A 17,811-nucleotide genomic window follows, 5' to 3' on the forward strand; every position below is an offset into this window, starting at 1 on the left:
GCCTTCCCTCTCATCTATAAGACAGGTCAAGGCAATTTTTTTCCACAACAGATATTTCACTGGACTACGTCAGATACAATGCATGTCTGCTTCAGAGTCAGATGAAAAAGTTACTCATCTCAGCAAGAAACTGCAGCATCTACCTCGACCGCAACGCAGCAGGGTCTAGTCCTTGAAGTGATGACAGAAGCGTTTCATTTTGTTTGTCACGGCTGCCTAGCTTTGCCTCATGGCGCATGCTGTAAATACTGTAAATTTGGTATAACTCTAATGTGTAATCTGTCATTACTTACTAGGCACTAGATGCACTAATGCTACTCCCGTTAGCACTCCTTCCATTACCAGGAGCACAGCTACAATAACTCAGAGAGAATTGCCCCGGTGGTATCGCGTCTGGTCTGGTAACGACCGCTTCCCCTGCCCTCGTGTCTGATGCCATTAGAGCAGCAACTTTTCAGAGCAGCAGCGTTCTCTACAACACACACATGAAAATGATTTCCTCCACGATAGGGTCACGTGTGCTCAGGGACTGCACGTCTCCCTGCTCCTTACCGCTGCAGACCCCTGTAATTGCTTCCACATTTTCTGACCAGCTGTTTGCATTTCCCTGCAGGTCTCACTGCTAATGTTAACATCGGTGGTGTCCTCTGGATTCCGTTTGCTGTTGTTTCCATAAAAATTATATAAAGGTGTAGAAATTTTTTTAAACCAGACATGCAAAGAACGTGTGACGGCTGCTATACTTACCCTCTGTGCTTCCATCTTTTCCCATGATGCACTTCATTGCACGTATTATCTGCTCAGTTGCAGGAGGGGACATGGCCGTGGCGTATACTGCACTGTGAGAATGTGTCCGCAGGTAGTCCACCAGTTCCTGCAACATGGGATACAGAGTCAAACGCTGAAAATGCACAACTGCACAACTATTCACAGAAAACAAAGCAACAGTTCTGAACCTCTTGTGTGACCCTGCAGTATATTCAAACACCACTAGGGAGAGCTCATGTATAATCAACACCTGAGAAGCAATTAAAATACTTCAAGTCGTTTCTCTGTCACTGTGACTGTCTTGGCACTGACTGTAAAATAGTCCTGGATCCTTTCCTGCTCTCCACTCTGGGGTGGGGGAAGCCAACACATGAATATGAGAAAGAACCAAAGTCAAAATGAGCCAGAATGAGGTCTGTCGTGCTCATTATTCCTAAATGTCAGCAGGAGATTAATTCTGCTAGTGGCTGACAAGAGAAGAGGAGGATTTCAGGAAACCGATTTGGTCACGGGTCCCTAGAGCGTATGTGTGTAAGCGGCCTGAGGTTGGGGAGCTGTGACGGGCTGCTGCTCGGTGGCAAGCCGGGGTTGCGGGGTGATGACACGTAAGCCGGAGATGCTGTCTGGCCACCGCTTCCACTCACCACCATCTGTCCCTGCTGGGCGGTGGCTGCGGCTTCCTCAAGCGCACGAGGGGGAAAGGATTTCAGGGGAAGTGCTTGAATGTAGGATAAGAACCCTGAAACAACCTGACATCTGTTTTCGTTTAAGGCGGGAGATTTTCACAGCTTTGTGGTCCTGCAGGATTACGGTGCAACCAAGATAAACCGTTTAAGAGGACACGTCCAAAATTCATCTCATGCTTGGGGCACAGACTGACAGCTCAGAGGGTTTCCTCAGCCGCACGGTGGCCACAGCACCGATGTGGGAATACGTGTTCACAAAGCCCTGGAGTAGAGGTGCTTCCAGAACAGCAAGCCCACTTGAACTTCAACAGATTTATTTAATAACCTAATTTCAATCTCATCCACATTTTCAGAGATGGCCTAATGAATAAAGACTCCTAAATATAAGTTTGCAGTGACATCGAAATAACTCTGGGTGTATTTATTGGGGTATTTATTTTTGGTACCCTCATAAAATAGCTATAACATGACTGCTTTCCAGAGCACATCTGCACAGTCTTTTGTTGGTCAACCCAAATCCAGTTAATGTAGGACTTGGGGTATTTCACCACAACAACAAATACGTCAAATCTAAAGGTTCTCTCTCTTTTCCTGCCTTTTTTCCTTTAGGACTTTACTGCAGCCAGCTGTCACACCAGGAAGAGTGTTCATACTTCAAACATTATCATGCTTGTTAAAAGTCATCCTGTTAAATCTGGAGCGCAGTTCTGATGCCTGCCACAAGAAGGGGCTGGCCCTCTGCCAGCTTTACCTTCTTATTATGGCAGAGCAGGGCTGGGGGAAACTGAAGGGGAAAGAAGGAAGGGTCCCTCTCTGAATACCTAATTCAAACAACATGGTCGTTTCTGTTGTTGCTTTCTAATCAACTGCCACAAAACTGGTGTGGTTATGTACCAAAGTGTACTATTTAATGGAGTAAAAAAAAAGAAAAGGAAAAAAAAGTGCCCAGAGACGCAGCCTGGGGAACATTTGTGGGACATGTGAGGGCTAAGCGAGAGGGAGTGCGTATAATTGACTTCCATACATTTTTAATAAACAGCCGTGGCGCAGAATATAACATGCATCATAAAAATTTACATTTCAAAATCTAAATATTTGAAAATACTCTTGTGTGATGTTTAAACCTGCTCCGGAGCCAGAAGGGTTAATTGTGTTACACAGTGCTTGTCAGGTTATTTAAACCATGTCAGGATTTAAAAAGCCGGCTCATTAATTTGATTTTCTGTGATGCTAATTCACCCAAGGCTGTTGGGATTGTTTCAGTGCGATTAATCCAATCAGCTTATTTTCTTAAAACATTCAGTCACGACCCTATTTTGTCCAAGGAGTGTTCTTTCCATTTTTAATTCTTCTGTAAAGCAACAGGTCTGCGGCAGTTCTTCCCTTACACAAGATTGCTATGAACTGGCGATGTGGAGGGAAATGAAAACAGCGATGATGGATCGTATTCTTTTGAGAAAGCCGGGGAGGCTGATAAATGTAACAACATCACTGCCGTGTTGACGATAGAGTCTTATCTGTCCAGTACCCCTAAAAAGGTCAGAAAAGTGTCAAGTCTGGAGTGTCCTGGAAAGCTTATATGCATTGGGAAGTAGCACTGAGGACCATGACTGCTTACTTGGTCCCTTGTATGTAACATAAATACACGAATACTGAGAAGCACTGATCAAATGAGAGTAAACTTGCAGTAACCTTTTTCCCTGCGATATAGCCTCCAGACGCCCCGAAGCTCTTTGTAAAAGTCCCCATCATCACGTCCACATCAGCCGGGTTCACATTAAACAGCTCGGTCACACCCCTCCCTGTTTGGCCCACTGCTCCGATGCTGTGGGCTTCATCCAGGTACAGGTACGCTTTATATTTCTTCTTCAGAGCGATGACTTCAGGCAGTAGCACCACTGAACCCTCCATGCTATTGGCAGAGAATCGCACACACACACAAAGCATACGTGTAAAAAGGGATCAACATGGACACACACTTTTAAGAAATTACAAACCAAATTGTTAAAGTGATTAACTTTAAAAGGAAAGAGTCTGACCCTGAACTAACCATATCCACAGCAGAGCATCTCTGCTTCTACAAATGCATATTATATAATCTGACACGCCACAGTCTTCCAAGAATCTTTCCTGCTGGCCTCTTTCACTTTACTCCCACCTTTCTTCCATTTCTTCCTCCCCTCAGATGCAAACCTTTTAAGGCTACAAATAGACAGCATGAGTGATTATACGGCTGGGGACTGGAGCAATCCCAGACCTGCTCTGGTTGCTATGGCTGAGAACGTCTGCAGCCCAAATGACATAAGACAGGGTTTCACCAGGACCGATGTGGACATCAAAGGCAGACTCGGGCTATAGCTAAAGCATGCGTACTCTTTATCCAAGCCTTTTGATGTTGCTGGGAGGTGATAGACGGAGCATTAGTTCTTTCTGTGCTTTGCTGAAAGGCGCCATTTCATTCTCATGTCTTAGACATTACTGTCTGACAAAGACAGTCTGAGGATGTGCAATTAGGTTGTCTTTCAAAGTACCAGGATTGTTGTGGGACTAATTACATTATATTAAGACCAGCTGATGGCCACGTTTAAGGCTTTCTTCTTTTTTTGATGAAAAAAAATTGACATAAAACAAGTAATTTTCACAGCATCATATTTTACTTTAGGAGGACTAAAATGCAAGTGCAGCTGAGAGCAAAAAGAGGGAAGAAAGGAGAACAGAAAATGGCCATGATAAACAGTTGGAGCTGGGGGTGTAGCCAAGTCAATCTCTATGGCTCCATTTGGCCTTGATTTGGAGCTAATGAGCAGATGGAAAGGGTCACTAAGACTCAGGATAGCTCACTGGCAGGAGAGGCAGACAATACCTTTCTCCTTTCTACGGTAATCAAATGGTACCCGACCACATGCACATGCACACACACACCCATGCACTGCCATACGCTTGCATACACACAGACAATTTATTATTCAAGAGCGCAGAAAAGGAAGCGATTGAAAAAGAGACCATAACAGGGACGGCTAAGCACAGGATCACCTCAGGTTATAAATTAAAATTTCTACTCAAATCGGGCTGTGCAAAACCCTCCGATAGACCACCCGGAAGCTCATAGTTAGAAAGACTGATACAAGAGACCCAAGACATGTGTCTGTGAAAGTAGCTATGTTATAATGTGTGTGGGGTGTAATGATGGCTGACCTGTAGATGCCTTCCACCACGATGAGAATCTTTTTCCAGGGCCTGTGGGTCCGAGGCTGTCCTGAGCAAACTGCTTCTTTTAGCATCTTCTCCAGACTCTGCATGTCTGACAAAGGTGCACACAAAACATCACATAAGGGAGAATAAGAGGAAGAGACATAGCAAAAGAAGACAGACCCTAACAATAAAAAAAAGTATGCCAGCAATCCTAGTTTGGATATGTGTTATGACACAGCATACAGGATAGCACTCCAGTGCTATAGCTTGTGCGGAACACCGAACATCAACGCAAACCCGAGAGTGGGAAGAAATCATTTCCACTGGGGCAGATAGTTCACGGATTTCACAAGACACTACTTTATTTGCCAAAGACACCTTTCACAAACAACACACCGGAAATACCCTTGCACTGTGACGCTTACAAACACCTGAGATATCTAACTAGGTTAAAAATGTGGCTCAGCCTGTGCGATCTGCATATCTGCATTGTTTTTGTTACAAAAAATTTACATGGCAAAAACATTTCCCGGTGTCTAAAACTCAGTTATGACAATACTAATGATCCTTTAGTGCATACCAGCAGATGGCAGTATTAAACAGCTCCAGTTGTTATGAAAGTGTGTTATTCAAAGTATGACTGCAATCCAACCATTTCCTGCTGAGGAGTGAGGAAAGCTGTCGTGGCTAATAATCTGTCATAGATGATTGATGCTCCTACTTCAAAACAAAAACAGGTTCACTTAAGAGGCAACAGATGCTCCGCTGCTAAAATTCCTTCCCGAGGCTTAGCAGAACAATGTCTCGGCTGAGGAAAGCAGAAATGAAAAAAAGGAATTCACTGTGGCTTTCTGTCTGCACAGTCAAGAGTGAGCAAAAGATTATTTCACAGTGAAACACTGATATAAGATAAGCCGCAGCGTGATATGAGATACTGTATGACTGAGGATGGTTATCTTCAGCTTCGATCCATAAAATGATTCCACGATATCTTATCTGTGCTCTCACCTTCGGGGTACACACCACACTACTGGCTTAATAAATAAAACATAAATACATTTGATTATTCGAAAGAGTAGGACTACTGTCTGTGCATTATAACTAAACAACGTGGTAATTCTCACGCACATGTATGACAAATCTGCTGGACAAACCAGTTTGTCTGCTCCATAGTATGAGTTCCATCTCTGCTAAAAATAATCCTTGAGAGATTTTAGAGAGTGCTTGCACCAATAAGTATCACTACAAAAAAATACAAGCATTGGAGTTGTTCATAAATCTTTTGTTGTGGCATAACCCTCTATGCAAATATTAGAAATAAAAGAGTTTCTGAGTGCCTAGCACAGGAGGATTAGTGGCAAGGAGGGGTCAGCAGCTCAGGTGCCTGAGGGCTCTTTGCCTTTAGACAGGCCTCTGGGATCTGCTTTGAGGACCCATAACTGACTCTGCTTGTACCTGTCAGGAAAAATTTGCTGCCAGAGGACTGGCTCATTTGTGCTGTCTGCTGAAAGGACAGGGATGTATCTAATGCGAGCAATGGATGTTGTACCATCCACGCTTGATATTTTTCCTCTTGACAATATACCAGAGAACAAAAAGTTTAAGTAAAGATGATGTTTTGTTTAAAAAAAAAACCTCAACCCCCCCAACCAACTTCACTATTGCTTCACGGCTGCTGCTGCTGCTGAATAAAACATAAGCATGATTTCAAACCAAACCTATTGCATTAAACACAGAATGTAGGTCTTTCCTAAGGTAAATCCTGTACCACACAAAAGAACAGGAACCTGCTTCTCACAGCAGCACCAGTATACAATTAGGTGAAGAAAACACCTGATACTGTGAGCAGAAGTGGCTGCAAACAGTAACTGAAACTTTCTCAAGAGTCAGTTTGATGACAAAAAGGCACAGAAGGCGTGGTGGTTAAACGTAAGAATAATAATAATAAAAAAAGGTGTTGTTTTGTACTATGATGCATGGACTATTTATGTAATAGGTGATTGGACTCACTGTTGTGTTTGAACACTCGGATGGTTGCTCCTGACAGTCTGGCTCCCAAGATGAGAGAAGTGTGATTGAGCTCATCGCTTAGTATCAAACAACCCTGGAGAACAGCAAAGAGAAAAGACTTTATTTAAATTTCACAAGGTATGCTTTGTGCTTTCGGGGTAATAGTCAATTGTTTTGCTACTGCAATGCTGAGTCAAACATTTCTAATCTAATGCTCAAAATGCCTCTGCAAACACATTAAATGGGGTATATGACATACATTTTTCATTACAGATAAAAAGGTAAAACTTGATCTGTTGATGTTTTCTTTCTAACTGAAGAATGTGTGGCTAAATAAAGGTAGTTCACACCTCTTCACCTGCCCCTTAATCCAGGCCTCAATCATAATCAGGTCTGGTTCTCTGTGCAAAATAAGTTGTATGTACTGCATGTTAGCAGTTTTTTACTTCTTTGATGTCTGAAGTTCTGACCCACAGACGCATTGCAATTTTCATAACCGACAGCACAGTACTCCATGTTCCTTAAAAAAAATCAGTATGCAAATTAATTCAGTTGTTCCACTGAAAACCTCTCTGGTGCATTAGCATATATATACGGCACAAGCTCTAAGCATTTGACTTCATTAGTCTGAATGAGTCTTGTAGAGGCTATGTTGACACTGTCTCAGTGACAGATCTGCTCGGTTTGGCCTCGGGTCCAGCCAGCCTGCTCCCTGGTCTACCAGCAGCTGTCACTCTAATGTTGGTCTGCCTGCACAGCAAGGCCTGTCCTGGCACAGCCTGTCCCTGTAGGATAGAGCTGGCAGTGAGGGTTGACCTCCAGCCTCTGCAGGGTTACTGCGGGGGGCTGCAGCCTAAGGGGCTGCTACACCTCTTGAGCTGCATAAACGACCCTGTTCTCATCACTTAAACAGTCAACCTCCTCTTCCTCCTGTCCAGTCCAATCACAGATATTCATGCTGTGTGTTGCCCCTGGTAACCCACAGGCCTCTGCATCAGCCACTCTGGTGCACCGAGAGGCCAGAGGATGGGTAATCCCACCCTTGAGGAGTGCTCTTAACAAAAACTGCCCTTCCTTGTATATCTGACTGAAAGCAGCTATGCATGCCCAGATCCTCATCCTTCTGGCTACTGTTTTGTGTAATTATGATTTTAATTAGCAGCTGTGGGTCAGACTGTTTGCAGTTAAGTTTATTTGACTGTTCATTAATTGAGACAATACCACAGAAGAGAAAAAATCCAGACTGATATCTGCTGCATTGTGAAAATTACACTTGCAAAGATTTTCTGTATAATGCTGAGTGTATAAAATCTCACATACCCTGCCCACAAGTGCTGGAATATTCATTGAGTTGGTGGCGAAACCCATCCCATAAGTCATAGCGGACTCGACTCCAAGGAAATTGGCCACAAGTTGTTCTAGCTCTTCATGGATGCTCAGGTTGCCTATATGATAGAAATCAGAAAAAGATGACTCACCCCGACAACATCACTGTACCTGTTGGCACATCTGGTAATCCTTTAGTCTCTAGGCTTTGCCGGTCTTTGTCACCCAATCACAAGGTTTGTCAGAGATGAATGTCTCCTGATAAAAAAGTAAGAGACCCAGAAGCAAACGCCTGGATCAGCATCAGCGGCTCTTGCTGTCTGGGGATCTGAGGAGATTTATAAAGATCCAAGATGGGGTAAATTTGTAATTTAGTTCAACTGCCGTATTTCATCCCAGGTAATATTAAGGGAGTTCTAGCGAGGACTGAAATGGTTCTGTTGTACATTTTAGGACTGAGCCAGCTCAGGTGGTGATAACCCTATGTGACAGGTGGAGACCAGAATTCATTTGGAAAATTGATCAGATTGCAATCTGTCACCTGATGTGGCATTTTTTCAATTTTGTGCAATAAAGTGGGATTTTCAGGTACCTGCCCTTGTGCTTATCTGATAAACAGAAGAATTGCTGTTATAATTGTGAGCTATGGGGAGAGAAGTGGGTAATAAAAGGTGCACGTACACTGTATTTTATCTCTGCAGGGACGATGTTGTATTCTGTACGGCACAAAAACATTACAACATTTCAGTGCATCTGTGTTTACTGTAATACTACATTGTAGTTACCAGGTATTGCACACTGAATTAAAGCTACTTTGTAAAGCAAATTTCTAATGAGTGCTTATATAATACAATATATCACTACTGCATTAACATTTAAAAAACGGGGCATTAATTGCACACACGTGGGACACTAATCAATAACAGTCAGTAACCACAGAGAGCGAGCTTCAAACAGCCTGGATGGTTCAGGAAGGACTGGAGAAATGGTTATTGAGTTATGTGTATAAAAAAAACATAACGCAGAGAAGCAGTTCTGTCTTTATGGCGATTCCCATTCACTGCTTTCCATCAGGCCTTACGCCAAAATCGATTCATACATTTCCTCGACCGCTCAGGCTCACAGGCCCTGCCGGCATGTGCAGCGTCTTCTTCTTCTTCTTCTTTTTTTTTTTTTTAAATCAGGCTGCATTGACACTTGCTCTCTTAATACAACATTTTACTGAGCTGTGGCTTTTTAAGCGTGCCATGCCTTCTTATTGATATGTTAACCTCAGAAGGCCACTCTAGGTCCCGATACTCTACAGATAAGACAGTCAGGACGGAGCCTGATCACTTTGCTTAAAATAAAACCTACACCTTTTAAAAATTGGTCACTGTTCCTCTGAGTTACCATGGTCACCTTTGTGCTATCAAGGCTGGTTGATGAGAAGGACAGCCACAGTGAAGACTGTGCATGCAAATCTGATAGTTCTCATAGTTAAATCTGTTCCTTTTATTGGGAACTATATGACCGAGGAATTTTTAAGGACAAGAAAAGAGACAGAATAACAAAGGTTAATCATTTCTGACACAAACCTTGAGTCAGCGAACCATTATAAAGTTAGTGTAGCATGTTTTAATATATAAAAAGGCACAACAGCCCTATTGCACTAGTATACTAATACCAGAATTTTACTACCTTGTGTTTGATAGCTGTACCCAGTATATTTTTATGCATCTGAATGTTTGACATTATTATCTATTAATGATTACAGGAAAAGCGGTGCCAATAAGCTACCCATTAAGGTAACTCTATGAATGTTTGACATGGGTGTTTATTCACAGGGTGTGCTTTCAGTGCACTTTGTGTGTAGTTCAAAATGCCTTATTGATAATAAAAAAAAAGAAAAACACTCCCTGTGTGGGCTCGAAACATATTGTGAGTCATTTTTATTTAGATGTTCGGAACTGGAAGTTGACCTAAGTGTTTAACTGCATTTTCTAAGATGATTTAATATTGGAAAAGGTGAGAGGCGGGATGAAATTAAATTAATGATGTCAATGACTGACAAGAGTGAAATAGAAAAAAAAAAGAATTACATGTCTAAATGTTTTTTTTAATTACATTTTTTGTATTTTTTCTAAATTGCTGACAATTCAGTCAAAAGCAATGCTGACAATTTGACTTTGAAGATTTTCCACATGTCAACAGTAAAAGCTGCTGTGTGTGCATCACTAGTGCAACAGAGACGCTGGGATCTTTAATAATTTATGCACAATAATGTCTCATGGGAAGAATGCTTGTTATTCCTTAAGCTTCCCGGTGAGCCAGCTAAAACACGCATTAGAAACCCAGGCTAAAACAGTTGAATTTTGAAAGGGAAATAAACATGTAAATAAATCACATAGATGAATAATAGATGGTGTGAAGTGTGTATGTGCACACTCCACACCATCCATGTGTGTGTGTGTGTGTGGGGGCTTCAGCTTGTAGTCATACTTGCTCTGCCAAACATACGCATAACTAACAATCACATGTCCTTAAGTTCCTCTGATTTTCTCTCCTCTTGTCAAATAGCTGGTATCCTGCAACGCTCAGTGACTCCGCTTGATCTGAACTTGCATGTCAGCTAACCTACTGCTAGCCTGCTCTCTGCAGAAATAGCACATTGGTCTCTGAAGTGTCACAACGCAAACCTCGCTGAGAGGTTTGCTTTGTGAGAGAGAGAAACACTTTCCTGCGTCGCCTGTTCCTCAAGCTCTGTAAAGTGTATCAGCGGGGCTTTGGTGAAGAAACACCCAATTGATGGCCAATCATTCGATTTCCTCGCCGCACCATTGCAATTCTAGAATGTTACATCCACATAGACACTTAAATACCATCAAATCCAGAATGAAGTTCAAAGGACTTTCATCAGAAGCCACAGATCCCATTTACTTTCTGATCCTTGCTGTTATAACAGTTCCTTTGCATGCATGTACATATAGGTTTTTAATGTCAAGAGTGCTTTATAATGTTAGGTTTCACAAGACTGTAGCCCCCCCAGCTTCTCACTTTGGACCGATATATAATGATCTCAACGTATGCCCAAATGCTATATAATTTAGCAAAAGGTGAATAATTCATACAACACTGACGCCACTGGCAGATATTTAAATGTGCACGCCGTATGCAGGAAACCTAAAAAATGACGGTGACAAGTTTCATTTTCAGTTTGATACTCTGACCATTCAGCGTCAACAAGGCCTGACAGATAACTTTTTTAAATAGAGGCACATATAAGATATGTAAGGATAATAAACACTACCATATAGCTGTTATGTTTTTGTTGTATGGTGGACTTTTTTCCTCCCTAAATCAAATCAACTGCCACAAACCAGCTCACAGAGAGAAGTGACACAAAGCAAAGTGGCAATCGTTTTTTTTTTTTCTATCTTTACAACAGAATCTTAACCACAAACTCACCTATTTCCTGTCTTGTGCTGCAAACCCCAACCCCATACTGGCGCACTTTGTCTGCCACAGTTTTCAGGAAATCAGCATTGTTCTCAGCAAAGCCAAGGTAGTTGTACGAGCCCATATTGATAACGTTGTGTATTGTCTTCCCGGTAAACCTGCAATTACACAAACATCAGGACTCAATTAGTTTGTCTGTTTTTCCCTGATTCATACACATGCCCAGTGAATTCATTACATATCAAATTTTTAAATAGCATATTCAATTAAATATGTTATTTGCTAATCAAAAACTCCACTTATTCTATTGATAGGGGTCTGCTAATGGGAAATAGAATTATAAAACATGTTTTGAAGACAACAGTGGCACTGACTGGATCCACAAGCAGTAGTAGTTATGTATTATACAAAGAACATTTTAGTGTTAATTAAGAGATTATGCTTCACTATAAAATGTAGGATTGTGTGTGTACACTGGGAACTGTTGTAATCATTTCAGGCACTAAAGCAAGTTCAGGTAAACATCACACGAGTTCAAGAGTGCGCATCCCTATCAGAGGTAATCTGAATCTAAAACTATCTAAAAAGAATTTTTCCTTTTTGTCATCTGACCTACTTCTTCTCAAACTTCACGTACCCCTTTATACCGCTACGAAACCAATCAAAACTATGCACTACAGTACCACGTCTCTACTTTTTCCAGTCACATTAAACATGTTTAAATATGTAATCCACATTTACGTCACACTCATAATGTCATATTTCTACCCTGTGGCTCCCTTCATACTCTTTTCCATACTATATTTCTCCAACCCTGTTCTGTAGCAAAGAGGAATATCAACTATGACCCAGATTCTTTGGAGTGGCATATCTTTACTGATGACAAATAACCATGTTTCCACCTTTGCAAACAGCTTATAGAGGTTACCAAGCTAGTTAAATCTGGGATGTCCACTCTTTACCCTCAGAAGAGAGATGATTTTGTGCAAAAAGACTGTCTGGCGAGTTTTAAGCATTTTTAAGGTGAGCGGTATACACTGACAAGCCAAAACACTTTAAGCCAGCATGCTATTAGTCTTTTGTGTGCTGCCCAAAAAAGGTCCACCCCACTGAGCTATGGACTCTACGAGACCTTGGTGGATGCCCTGTGGTATCTGGAGCTAGGATGCACCACATCCTTTCAGATTTTTTCCAGCAAATTACCCAAAACCCAGTGGGGGTCAGCTCACAAGCCTTGTCATTTTGGAGGTGCTCCAACCCAGTCGACTGGCCATAACAATTTGGCCCTTACTAGACTAACTCAGTTCTTCACACCTGTCCATGTATCTCAGACCTCGACATGTGCTTTTAACAGGACACAATGTTTTTCACCTTATCTGCGAGTGATCGTAATGACTCACCTCCTCCATGATACTGTTTATGCTATTTACAGTATGTCTATCATAGATCAATCGATTGCAGTACCTGAATGTCCAGTTGTAGTCATCAGATACCCTTTCCATCAGGTCAAAGACAGGTCCTGGTAGGCTGCATATGGGGCGGTTCCAGTTGTCTCGTACCCTCATGTACAGGTTTCGAGTGTAAAAGTTCTCAAAATCTTGATAAAGTGGGACAAAATCCTAAGGAGGAAAAGCATAAGCAGGATTCATTTAATAACGGGTACTAGATCTAGCATTTTTGTGTTTTTATGTTTTCATTCTAGTCCAAGAAATCTTCATTGATCCAATATCCAATGTTTGAGTATTTTCAAGATTATGTGAGACTTAGTCTTTACGGTATGCCCATATGCCATATCATAAAGTGACTCCTGTCCAAAAACAGGGCAGAACTCACTGGTTATTTCTTTTTAGGTTTCTGACTAAAGAAATAGTCACAGAAATAATGACAGGGTACTGCTTCAGATTTTTCTTAAAGGCTTTTACCTTTTTAATAAGGCCTAGACAAAAACAAATCTGACAACAACAAACATCCTAACTCTAATTTCTGGATTTGGAAAATCAAATCTGTGGCAACACAAAGGCTACTATGGCAATGCCAAGGCCTTATCTAAAATCTGAAGCACAGTAACAAAGAAGGCGCTTGAATCCTCTGAGATTTAATTAGATCTTCAACAGATATTCTCTGCGGTGTCCTGCCTCACTCATGGCAACGTTATAGTGTAGAGGAACACAGAGGATGAAAACAGAGGGAGAGCTTAAGGAAAAAATTGACATAATTAGAGGAAAACAAAACGTACTGACACCACATGCATGTTACTCTACTCCAACTGTCTGCATGGGTATTTGTGTCTGCATTTTGTGTGAGACCCTACAATATGCCTGTTTGTACTATTTGCATGTGTAACCTACCTTCTGTTTCTCTCTTTCCTGGGCAATGTTGCACTTCTCCAAACCCACAGCTCTGAGGAAGTCTCTGAGGTAGCCAAACAGGGTGACAATGCCAAAGCCCAGGTATGTTAGCACGGCAACATACATGGGAGCCTGCTCAAAGGGCTCATGCTTGTGGCATCTGGAGGAAACGTCGGTCCCCTGGCCATTTTTCTATACAACAAAAAGCCCACATAAGCTGTCTTACATTCTACACAAGAACACAGACACACACTTTGAGTTCAAATAAAGGGTTTGTAGTTAACGTGCCAATTAACCTGAAAAATAGAGAGACTGTGGCCTAGTCTTCAGTAACATGTAGACTAGGCCTATTATTACAAAAGAAACCCCTACAAGATCATCCACAGAAATGATAACTGGACAAAAATACATTTTTCTGGAAATGTTGAATTTGTTATAATATTATATACTACATGTAATAGGTTTTTCCTTCACAAAAAGAGTTCTGGCAACTGACCGTCGAATCTATGCCTAAGACTGGAATCACAAGGATAAATATTGTAAATGTTTTGTTATGAAGAATACATTTTAAATAGATAATATTCAGTTTATACATTTTGGTTTAATAACTTTGGTCTAAGTACTGTTTACCAATTTAATGCTGCTTTACTCTGTGGACATGTTTGTCAGCAAAATCGTGAAAGAAGAAAGCAATGCCATACATACGTCATACCAGAGGTATTTAGTAGAAAATTTGATTATGCCTCATTACATATATTTGCATATTAGTGAGATATGTGCATATTGAAGTACTCGTGCTGCCTTTGTGCAGGAAGACAGCAGCATGAGTTAAAGGAAAGGTTTACAAGATAGTAGTGAAAACTCCTGTGATGTATGGTTTGGAGATGGTGGCATTAACAAAAAGACAGGACACCGAGCTGGAGGTGGCAGCGCTGAAGATGTTGGGATTTTCATTGATTTTCAATGGACAATATTAGAAGTGAGTATATCCGGGAGGCAGCTCAGGCTGAGCAGTTTGGACATGAGAGGCAAGGTTGAGATGGTTTGGACTTGTGCAGATTAGAGACAGTAGAAACACTGGACAAATAATATGGAATTGGCAGCTCCACATTGAATATGGAGCTGCAGGCAGGAGGAAAGGAGGAAGACCACAAAGGAGGTTTATAGATGTAGTGAAGGAGGAGGGCTGAGGCCTGATGAGACCCCTAAAGGGAGCAGCTGGAAGAAGAAGGATTACTTCTCCTTCACTTTGTGTTTGTATTTAATTCAATTCAATTTTATTTATATAGTGCCAATTCACAACACCAGTTGTCCCGCATCCCCAACTGGTCAGGGGAGTTGAGGGTGAGGGGAAGAAGACAGGAAAAAGACACGCTGTGGAAGAGAGCCAGAGAATAATAATAATAAATGCATGCATGGGTATAAAAGGTGAATGAAAAAGAAACACTGTGCACATCAGTGCATGATGAGAATCCTCCATCATCCTAGACCTATTGCAGTGTAACTACATGGGAAGTCAGGTTCAACTGATCCAGCTCTATAAACTTTACCAAAAAGGAAAGTTTTAAGCCTAATCTTAAAAGTAGAGATGGTGTCTGTCTCCTGTCTCGGGTTCCACAGAAGAGGGGCCTGAAATCTAAAGGCTGCTCCTCCCATTCTACTTTTAAATAAATACTCTAGGAACCACAAATAAACCTGCAGTCTGAGAACTAAGTGCTCTGTTGGGTTGACACTATAAGGTCATTAAGATAAGATGGCACGTGATTAATCAAGATGTATGTACGTGATGAGAAGGATTCTGGATTTAACAGGAAGCCAACAAAGATAAGCCAGTATAGGTGAAATATGCTCTCTCTTTGTAGTTCCTGGCAGTAATCTTGCTTTTTGGACATCTTACTGTACATAATAACGAATTAGGCTACGTTCACACTGCAGGTCTCAATGGTCAATTCCGATTTTTTGATCAAATCCGATTTTCTTGTCTGCTTGTTCACACTACAAACAAAATGTGACAGCAAACGCACTCTAGTGTGAACGCTCAAAGCGGCCCGCATGCGCAAAAGAAGACGTCACTCACGCGCTCTGTTTAGACCCAGAGCAAACAATATTGTTTGACTGATGGCCCTTAATATAAAGACTTCGGACTTTACGTTTCCCAATTTTTGCTTTAAGTTATTTACATAATAATGTAAATAATATTATAATTGGCGTCTGTCTCGTGTCAGTGACGTAAAAGACGGATTTATTGCGACATGACCGTTCAAACAGCAGTCGCTTTCTAAAACATCGGATATGTATCGGATTCTGTACCACATATGAAAGTGACCCAGATCGGATTTGAAAATTTGTACCATTCACACTGTCATACCACGATCGGATGTGGGTCACATAGGGTCAAAAAAAAATCGGATTTGACGCGCTTTCGCCTGCAGTGTGAACATAGCCTAGAGTCGTCCAGCCTAGAAGTATTAAATGCATAAACTAGCATTCTTAATAACAAACTAGAACAAGCATAGTGGTTGCATGTGTGTCATTGGGGTTTTTGAAGGGCACAAGGCAACCAGAAAGTCTTGTTTTACGTTGTAAAACCAGCACGGAGGCCTTGTTGAAGCAATATGGCCGACAGCTAACCCACTACACCACAAGCGCAGCACAGATATTTATCTTCAGGCAGGTTATGTCAAGCTAAAGACATTTTTTAAATTCTTTTACGACATTTTAACAGAAACATCTTCAGGAGTGCGAAGAACCCTTAAGACAGTGACTCAACAGTAGGTAGTACTGGAAATAGCTACAAAAAAACTAGCAACCACAAAAATGATGCTAAGCCATAGCTTGTAGACTGTATACTGTCAATTTAGCAAAATATGCTACGACATAGATTGTTTGTATGTAGGGTTATACAAACTTAACTTGTAAGGCAGTTAAGACTGTCCACGTTTTCAATTATTCAACTATTAAATAATATGGACATTGCTTGAACCTTCATGTAGTTGGCTCAGATAAATCAGCTACATCTCACTCACCAGCGACTCACCAACCAGCATCCTACACAACAGACAAATGCATTTTAAAACAAACACTAGCCTAACTTCACTTGGCTCACATGCCTGAAGACAAAGAAAATCTATGTGAGTCAAAAGAGGTTTCAGGGCGGGGTATTGCATTATTATTGCTCTTTACATTGTCCATTTTTATATGCAGGGGAACTAAACAGCACTCATCATCCTGCTGTCGATATTTTACAGTTTAAATCGATTGTAAACTAAGCACTGGCACATTATAAAACTCGTATGGCATATTACAGTTGTAACGACACAGTTATGCTGTTGCAGTTGTGGGTGTTGCCTAACTTTCGTAGTGGTGTGATACTTTTTTTTTTTTTTTTAAGTAGGTGAACACTTACAAAACATGCCGACGTCATATTTGTCTTGTTTAGCGAAGAAGAGCTCAAAATAAAAGCAAACTTCCTGTGTTATTTTTATTGTGTTAAAATTCTTGCCACTGTTGTAAAGCCGGCAGTCACGCATAGAGCGCACGAAATAAAACAAATTATCTTCATAGATACACTGCGCTGACAGGCAGACAGACATACCTCCTTGTGGTTATGATAGCCGTTTTTCCCGATATGTTCGCGTTTCACTCCATTCTTTCTCAAGTATGGTTTTAAGTTTCCGTCAGCAGCAGTTGTTGCCATGTTCTTGAAAGCACGGGCTCAGCTCTGACTGACAGGTATAACCGGTGTGCTGTGCCCAACTTCCAAAGGTGACTTCCTCCTTCTCTCTTGCGCCGGTTAAGCCTCTTTTGAAACGCTTCAGCTTTTACTGACGGCTTCTCCAAAACAAAGTCACGCTTCCGATTCTTACTGTTTCGATTTTGTTTAAATAGGACGACTTCTCCCTTATTTTGACCCCCCCCCCCCCCCCCCAAAAAAAAACTTCCGTTTATTACAAAATGCTGCATTACAAAATGAACGCTATACAACTGCTTTAATTCTTAAAACATTATTTTTATTAAAAAATAATTGGAAAGTAAAACACATT

The 17,811-nt window shown here is 41.3% G+C and overlaps 1 protein-coding gene across 1 annotated transcript in view; it reads right to left on the bottom strand.

The window, feature by feature from the left end:
• The window catches only part of sptlc3 (serine palmitoyltransferase, long chain base subunit 3), a 21,089-nt gene extending 3,483 nt beyond the window's left edge, over positions 1-17,606 (bottom strand). The window contains exons 1-9 of the mRNA XM_005936325.3: positions 17,364-17,606; positions 13,769-13,960; positions 12,885-13,039; positions 11,430-11,578; positions 7,977-8,101; positions 6,657-6,750; positions 4,650-4,755; positions 3,147-3,366; positions 748-874 (exon numbers count right to left, since the gene is read on the bottom strand). Coding sequence (XP_005936387.1) covers positions 748-874; positions 3,147-3,366; positions 4,650-4,755; positions 6,657-6,750; positions 7,977-8,101; positions 11,430-11,578; positions 12,885-13,039; positions 13,769-13,960; positions 17,364-17,465 — 1,270 coding nt within the window. The 5' untranslated portion in view covers positions 17,466-17,606. The remainder of the gene's footprint in view (positions 1-747; positions 875-3,146; positions 3,367-4,649; positions 4,756-6,656; positions 6,751-7,976; positions 8,102-11,429; positions 11,579-12,884; positions 13,040-13,768; positions 13,961-17,363) is intronic.
• Positions 17,607-17,811: the final 205 nt, after the last annotated feature.

Source organism: Haplochromis burtoni, unplaced genomic scaffold, assembly GCF_018398535.1.
Source record: "Haplochromis burtoni strain Fernald_Lab_line unplaced genomic scaffold, NCSU_Asbu1 Contig_207, whole genome shotgun sequence".
NCBI lineage: Eukaryota > Metazoa > Chordata > Actinopteri > Cichliformes > Cichlidae > Haplochromis > Haplochromis burtoni.